Source organism: Daktulosphaira vitifoliae, unplaced genomic scaffold, assembly GCF_025091365.1.
Source record: "Daktulosphaira vitifoliae isolate Bord-2020 unplaced genomic scaffold, ASM2509136v1 Scaffold_5, whole genome shotgun sequence".
NCBI classification, from domain to species: Eukaryota; Metazoa; Arthropoda; class Insecta; order Hemiptera; family Phylloxeridae; genus Daktulosphaira; species Daktulosphaira vitifoliae.
In genome coordinates, this window is record NW_026099576.1 from 13,111,455 (window position 1) to 13,120,784 (window position 9,330).

General features: G+C 22.7%; 1 protein-coding gene across 4 annotated transcripts in view; it reads right to left on the reverse strand.

Moving 5' to 3' along the window:
* Positions 1–6,304, reverse strand: part of LOC126908152 (calcitonin gene-related peptide type 1 receptor-like) — a gene marked incomplete at its 5' end in the record, with an annotated part of 50,949 nt that extends 44,645 nt beyond the window's left edge. For all 4 annotated transcript variants that reach the window (XM_050690061.1, XM_050690063.1, XM_050690065.1 and 1 more), the window contains 1 exon segment: positions 6,149–6,304. In XM_050690061.1, coding sequence (XP_050546018.1) covers positions 6,149–6,254 — 106 coding nt within the window.
* Between the last annotated feature and the right edge of the window lie 3,026 nt (positions 6,305–9,330).

Here is a 9,330-nt window from a genome sequence, read left to right on the forward strand (position 1 = left end):
TATTCGTTAACAATTTTTAATGTTTTTCTTTTTTATTTGAAGCTATTTAACTTGAGGAATAGCATGAAAATCTATAAAGAAACTCGCATCAAAAAATTGATTTTTTTTAAACTTAATATTATTAATTTAATAGAAAGTAAAACGGCCATTTTTTTAAATTTCTTCTTAATTATTCATACATAATCTTGAATTTTGTATCTTAATAGTAATTGTAATAAACTCATTTTTTTTAATGTATTAAAATTATGTTTAAAAATATAATAAAAAATTATAATTTAAATTATAATATTATCCTTTAAAAAAACACAAACTACATGACCACAGTAAAATTCAGTCTATCATAAATTTTGTAGTTTTTATAATGTCATGTGGTTGATTTTATTTTACCTTAACTAAAGCCGACTTTAGATATTATTGACGCCTGTGACAGCACAGAACGCTATAGAATGGAAAATGCATTAAGCTATAACATTTTCATGAGTTGAAAACTTTATTTAGCTTCGACGCAAAGCTGAAAAGGTATTTAAATATAATCACAATAATAAAATCGAGATGTTACATTAATTTACAAATAATTATTTATAAATAATGTTTCACTGTTGTTTAACAATTATTGACACTTATGAATTTTTTTTTACTTGTTTTCTTTTATGTGAAATATGAATGAATTTATAAGTATATGCTGATTACCAAAAGACAATAAAAGCGAAGATATATGTATAAAGTATTCTACAATAAGTAAGAAAGAGATTTATATGCTTTTATAAATGTTGGTTTAGCTAACTTTGAAGGATCAAGCTTGTGCAACGAAGTGTAGGAATATATAGTAACATAGACACATTCAATTAAATAAGTATTAAATAAATAATAAAAGTTAATAAGTATTATAAAATGTTCACCTCTAAATACAGTATATTACTAAGTTTTTAAGAGAATTATTAAAAATTGTACTGGTTGATGATGTGTTCAAAATAGCTTAACAGAATTTATAAGTGCATATAAATCAGTTCTTTAACTATAAGCCATCAAATTTCTAATAATATAAATATTAAAACACTGAAAGATTTATAATGGATCGTCCATTATAAGTAATGATTCTTTTTTTATTAAATAATCTGTATAATAAAATTTTATTTAAAGTTATTTTTAATTTAAATTACGTATTACTCAAAATATGATTTTATCAGATAGACAATAATCCTAAGTATATCACTAATGTATATTTTTTTATCTTTGATATAATACACAAAATTGTTCAAAATATAATTTATATTAAGATTATAAAATATAATCAAATTTAATTTTTAAATTATCTCACTAAAAATATTACTAAAATAATAATCAACATTTCTGACCTAATTTTTCGAGTATTGAAAGTGCATTAATAATTGCTGTTATGTAAAACTACTAAACATTGTCTTATAACTTAAAAGTCACTGAAATGATATTGATGCGTTTTTTTAAAAATAGATGTTCATATAAATACAGAAGATAGAAATTTTAAGTCGTATGTTTGTATACAAAACTTATTTGTACCGAGTCAATAAGATAAATATCATTTCGGGAATAAACACTAGAGTTTACACTTAAAGCGAGATTAAGCTTAAAATACTAATAGGAAAATGTTACTGTATTGACAGAATGATATTAGCGTAGCCAAATGTTAATAATCCGAATAAGATAAATACGTATTTAATTTAGTAAATCCTTAGCAGATATCCAAGATAAAAGTAACCTGTTTGTTGTTGAATTATAAAAAAAATACAAAGGAAATTTTAGTAACTTAGTGTTAGTTTAGTGAAAAATATTTAAACAATGGAGTTTAAAAAAAATAATAAAAATAAAATAGGATTAGACAAAGAATAAATTGTTAATTTTGATATACATGATAACTTATGACATTAAATTATTTTAAAATGCTTACTATACTATACAATTAAATGTATTCATAAACGAAAAACTTAACCATAAAAGATACCAGTGACAATTATAGTAGCTACATAAATTTGAAGAAAAATAATTTATAAAATAGTCGACAGAGACATTGGTAAAATATCACATATCTATATAGGCAATGCTTTCTCAAATATTATAAAAAATAAAATAAAATTTAAATTTACAAATATTCAAATTGTATTTTGATGGGACTCAATAATACATTAACGATTATTCCTGAAATTCAGCATTCAACAATCATTTCCGCCCAATTTAGCATGTACATCGTGACCTAATATTCAAAATCACAATATTTTTATTGACAAAACGTGTATACACTTCTTATTTTATTGATAAGCTATTAAAAAACTGATGATCGCGAAAAAGAATAAATTTAAAACTAAAAAGTTTATGAGCTAATAACCATTAAAGTATATTAAAGTAGAAACTAGTTATTTCAACTCTTGAGTGCCATAAAGGGCTAGGAAAAATGGGTAGCTACTATTTATTTATAGAATATGTTGCAATACCGAATTATCATTTACAAGTTAAGTCATTCAGCTGATGAAGTCTAGTCATGCTTATGTTTTGTAAAATTTTAATATACGCCATGTTTTTGTTATTTAAATTAAAACACAAAGTAAAAAAAATAATTCGAATATGTAAGTATTTCTATTATTGACTAATTTGATACAATTTTCGCTTTAAACATTTATTAATTTTTAACCGATATTTTTACAATTTCATAATGTAAGCTTTNAATTTTTAACCAATATTTTTACAATTTCATAATGTAAGCTTTAAACGTTGAAATTTAATTTGTATATATGAGAAATATTATATTGTTAAAGAGCTTGTCAAAATTTATAGTCAAATACTATGTATTTATAACGTAATAAAGAAATTTGTACTATGTTTATGGTATAATATAAATGATTGTAAAGTATAATAGATAATCACAAATAGGTGTGTACTTAATAATTTTTCATAATATATCTCGGCGAGTCTTATAAATCATAAATAATATTACCTTAACTAATAAATATCAATATTAAGGAAAGGATCAGTCTTGTAATTACGGTTCAAGTAGGAAGTCTATAGTTTAATCTTACATTAACGAAATCGAACTATTTAAAATAGAAAGATATTATTTATTTTATATAAGAATTAGGTTTTACCAATTTTGTGTTTTAAATTTAAAAACAATATTCAATTATCATCATAAATTAAACGTATAGAAAATTATTTTAATTTAGGATATCAATATAAATCATTATTAAATTCTTACCATTATCAGCAGGGTGCACGGATTTCAATGCACATTGTATTTTATTAAAGTTAACATAATCGAAGTTTTTTTAGCAAAAAAATCGATTTATGTAATAAAGAATTTAAATATAAAAATTTTAATTTGCACGTCGAGGTAATTTTTTGATTTATAATACATGTTTGTAATTTTTTAGTTCATTTTAACTTTTTTTAGAGTATAGTTAGGCAAAAATTACTTCTTTATTCAAACTACGTAAATTAAATGTGTGTTTTACTAAGTGACAAACTTTTTTTATTTAATTTTAATTAGGTATACTTTTTACCCAACCCTTTACGTATTTATGCATTTCAATATAATAAATGTTCTATGAAAAGTTAACCTTTTCAACTTAACTTTTGAAAATGTTACGGAAATATTCATAGTTTTTATCTTACATTAAATTAAAATTTACGTTACATACTAGAAGTTAAAAAGATTGTCTTAACGATTTTTCTTCCTTATGTAAAAAATTATTTTGATGTAAAAAATCACCGTTTTTTAAGTTATNAAAAAATTATTTTGATGTAAAAAATCACCGTTTTTTAAGTTATGATTTTTAACTTAATTTTTTTTAAAAATTATTTGTGATTGTACTTAAGGTCAAATAGTATAGCCAATTAAAAAGGGTAGGTTACTACTTCCATTCAATTATCCACCATTTATAAAAAAAAAGAAAATTAAAAACTAAAAAAGGTTTTTTTTCTTTTTGATAAGTCTATACTTACAATTTTAACACGTTTGTTGTAATGGTAACAAAATATTCTATTACTTATAATTTTTACAATTTTTCCGTAAAAATTAAAATAAAAAATATTGAGTGTCAATTTCATACTAATTTTCAAGTATGTTATAAGTAACCTATTATTTATGAGTTAGTTATATGTATGTTATCTTTTAAAAAAATAAAATTTATATCCATAAAAAGTACAAAGTAAGAATTAAACAAATAATTAATAACTAATTAATCGATAAATATATGACATCACAATACCAAAAATAATTTACTAAACATATTTATTATTTTAAAAGAAACTATGTAGCAAGTGTTAAAATAAAACCCTGTATAATTGAACTATTTTTAGTGAGGTCGATTAAATAAATCCAATGAAAAAATTAATCAAAAAATATTTATAAAACTATAATTTATTCGTTTTAACAACAATTTTTTAACCATTAAAATACCTTGACCTGTTAAAAGTTTATGATATTGCTAATGCGTTTTTTTAGAGCTGTCTACACAAATAGAAAAAAAGTTAAAGAAGTTTGCGGAAACAATTTGGACAAAAAGCCAGGAAAATAAAAGTTCAAATATTATTTTTTGGTTCTCTTATACTAAAGAAATGATTTTGTACTAAGAAAGGTAACTTGGTGAAAACAAGAAAAAGTATTAACAAAAGGTCATCAGAAATTTTACTTTTTCTATAGTGCTATAAAATATCATTTTTAATTATTTTCAAAACTAATTTTTATATTAAAATTACTTGGAAATTCAATTTACGGAAAATAAGTATTATTAAATAAATAGATAATCGACTAAATGTTGTGAATAACATTTTTAATTCTAGACTAATAAATTTTATTTAGATTTGACGCGTAATATTTATTAAACTCTACCTATTTGATTTAGAGTGTCAAAATACTATTGCATCTTTTTGAAAATATATTTTAACTTAACTAAAATGGGACTTTCCTAAAACAAAACTGATCGGAATAGAAAATATTTGTTAACCGGTCACATTTCATACGTTTTACAAATTACTAACAAAATTTTAATATTATGTTTACCTTTAAAAAGGTTTCACTGCTTTTTGACAAAAAAAAAATGAAATCTGGCACGATAATTCTGGTTATGTTTACAAATACACTGTTGAATGATCAATTAAATAGGAACTATTAATGAATTATTAATAAATGTATGGAAACTTTTTAAATAAACATAGACTGTAGCATGTAATAAATATAAGTGTTTCAACTATGATTATTTAATGGAATACCAAATTTGATAATTTTATTATATAAACATAAATAGAAACTTCCTTTTGTTAACCGNAATACCAAATTTGATAATTTTATTATATAAACATAAATAGAAACTTCCTTTTGTTAACCGTATATCAAAGTTAAGGTAGTAAGGTATACTCACGCATAAACCCACATTCCCCTATTCTGTTTAAATTTATGACATTTAACTAGTTATTAGTCTATACTAAACTTCTATACAGCTTCATGGATCCATAAATGTTCTATGATCTTTGATATTGTTGTATTTTATAACAAATAATATTTCACATCAACATTTACCATGTACACAGATTAAAATATTTTACAGATAATTCTATTATATTACAATTAGAACAATATTAATGTAAAAAAGACTACAATTAAATAGAATTTATTTGTTTCAGTTACTACTACTCAATAAATACCTTATATATTAAAATAATATTAAACAGAGCATATTTCATAATTTTTAGAATTTTGGATGAGCTATGTTTCTCCAAGTCCCTACTTATTTGTATTTATAAGAATGGTCCAAGTCCATATTTGGCATATTTCACTAGTCGGTATTTTCTAATTTAAGCTTTGCCGTATATCATTTTATTTAATCATATTTAATTTTATAATATATATTTACCAAAACATTGTTAAATTAAGTAGATTTAATAAAGCCTTTTGAGGTAAAAAATGTTTTTTTTTACTTCTCCTAAAAGTAATAAAAAAAGGCTTGAAATGTTCAATTTCTTAGATATAAAGTTTTGCTCTAATTTTGTTGAAGATTCAATAGTTATTTCTTTCTTGACTAATGTATCTTTGCGTCTATGTATATTTTTATAGTAATAATTATTATGATTTATACTATGTACAATTATGCTAAACACATTACTAAATATTTAATTGACTTACTATTACTATCATGAACCGTTGCATTTAATCGACTTTCACATTCAAATCTTAATTCCCTTATTAACTCGGCAGAAATGCCCATAGGACCTGGTGTAGTAGTACTCATTGTTTCTACCAGTCGATGCTACTTTTGAGTAAAATGTATTCCTGATACTCCTAAAACATAAAAAATAAATACTCATTAATTATTAAATAACTAAAAATGATAATAAAATAAAAATGATAAATTTTGCATGGGAGATAAGTAGTGTGCACATTATTTATAACATGGTACCGTTTGTGTTTATTAAAAAGGACTTAAAAAATACTTATTTACCTACGCGACTTATAATAATAGAGACTAAAGTACAATAGTACTTAGTGGTACAATAGTACTTAGTGGTACAATAGTACTAGTAGAGGTGTTTGCTCCTATTTTATAGCCAATAAAATAACTCAATTATTTTAATAAAAGGTACTAAGAATTTATTAACACATATTAATTATATTTAATTATTTGAAATGGATTGAAAAACGAGATGTAAGATTTGTTGTACCTAGTATCCTTGATGTTAGTTTAAAAATATTATTAAAATTATATGATTTGGTAAAAAATATAATTACATTTTCTATTATGTTTAAAAAATGTCACTTTTTTACTTTGGCATAGTAATTGTTAAAAATTCTCATATATTGATGATAATTATTAAAACATACATAATTTTAATAATAGATTTGTTTTATTTTCAAATTATATTACAAAACTAATAGTTTTGCAGTGAGCTATGAAGTAATGAATAATTATTACGGCAAGTTAATTAATAATAAAATTAATTCGTTTTTGCTTGCATAATCACAATCCCAAACATGAGATTTGATTCCATTTATTAATTCTAGAGTTAGGTCGGACAATTTTCCATTCAAAAATCGATTTTTTGTTAAATCATCATTTTCTATTTCTAGTTATAAATTATTCTACCTAAAAATAAAGTCGCCAATATTTTTCGTTCTTTTTTTTATCGTCAGCGCGTAATGATATAAAACCAGATATGAACTGTCAAAGTTGAAATAATATGTCTGTAAATGTAATTTACACTGATGACAATGTACAACGTGTTGCAAGGGATTAGTTGTTATGTTTTAGTGTAGATATTATAATAATCTATTTTGAAATACAGAAGAACAAGAAAAATTTCTGTGCGATATTTTATAATTATGTGTACATTACAGAGTATAATTATATTTTTAGAATTATGACGTTGTTAAGATTTCTAGAAATTACTTAGGTTTTTTATTGTTACTACTACGTTTAACTATGCATTTGAGTTTATAAAAAAATTCACATGCTGACAGCGACTTTTACCCTGTTTATTCTGTATACTTAAAATATTTACCTATCAAACCCGGACTTTGCTTAGCATAATACTACCAAGAATTAAACCTGAGTTTCATGAAATTCTACATCAAAATACATTTTTCTAAACTTAATATATAGGATAAATAAAATTTTTACAATAATAATTTCTTTGATAAATTATGATAGTTTTCAGTGTTTTACGTTAGTGGATATTTAGCGATGACTATACTTGCTTCAAAATTTATATTGTCATTTTCTTTTATTAAAATTGTTTTTAAATTCATAGCGCTTTCTCTGTGTACATGGTTATATATTTAATAGCTAAATAGAATTCTCTCTGAGCTTTTTAATTACATATAATTTAAAAATTAAATAAATATAATTCAATAATTATCATAGTAAGGACTCAATTTTATTTATTGATCAATTATTTTTGGTGTAAATGTTGTTATAAATTATGAAAAGCCACTATCTAATTTATGTCCCTATTTTTTATCGCCATATTGTTTAAATTATTTATAAAATTATATTCTTATTTAATGATTATTACGAGTAACAGTTATTTAATTTATAAATAGTCATTGCATTAAAAAACCATTGTTGTAGATTTAATGAGATATTTTGTATCTACTAAACAATATTTTCGATTTTTTTAATTTCTGTATTTTTGTTCTCTACAGGCAAATTTTTCAAATTTCAAATTTGATTATTCCTTAATAAGTTAAAACATTATTAAAAAATTAGTCTATAATGTATATCCATTTCAATATGAGGGAATTTTAAAGTTTTCATTTTTGTTACTGACTTGCTCACTAACACATCATCAAAATTATAAGACACTTCCTGTATAGACACAAACATGAAATTCAGCATAAAGGTATGTCAATGGTGTAAGTAAATGTAAAAATGTGAAAAAATTTTTTTTAAATAATTGGTCTTACAGAGAGAGGCATCATTTGAGGGCAGTTCTGATTTTTATTGGCTCATAAAAATTATGCATATAACTGGCTTAAACAATCAAAATAGACTGGTGTTCTCAAAAAAAAAAAAAAAAACTAACTGTAAAATTTCCAACCTCTTCCTAAAAAAGTAGTGATATTTGCATTGTCGATAACTTTAACACTATTTCCATAGCAATATTGCTCCTTCATATTGTTTAACAATTGGCCAGTTACTGATCAAGTAAGTATTGACTCAGTGCTTATTTTAGAATTAGGACACTAAGGATAAAACTCAGTAGAAAAGAAAAGGATTGAGATTTCATTATGAAATTCATATAAAATTGCTACAAAATCAGCCTCATTAAAAAAACTGACTAAATATTAAACATACAAATAAATAAAGGAGCAATGTTGTCCTTGAAAGTAGAATTAAAGTTTAAGAACTAAAGAACGAGAAAACTTAAATTTGCTCTTTCTGTAGTTCTCAAATTGTATTGTGTAATCAACATTTTGACCAATTAGCAAAAATGTAGATATCACTTTTTTGATGGGTGGTCTTTTTTTTAAAAAGGAGGTTGAATCATTTTTATAGTTGGATTTTTGTTGACGATATAATTTTCAATTAAACTTTTTAGTTAATAAAATGGACTTTTCGTTGGGACTCAAATAATAAAAATCTAAGTAGTTATTTGTTGTGCGTCCAAATAGTGCTCAACTTTCCGAATGATTATTCATTTATTATTTATTATTTATTATTTATTCACTTGTGACACCTATTAGATAAATTAGAATGTAGTGAATTCAAGTCTCTTATGAATTTATTCATGCTGATATATTTTTTAATTATTATTGAATAACATAACTTCATTCTAATTTTATGAACTAAATTACATTTAAAGCTAGTA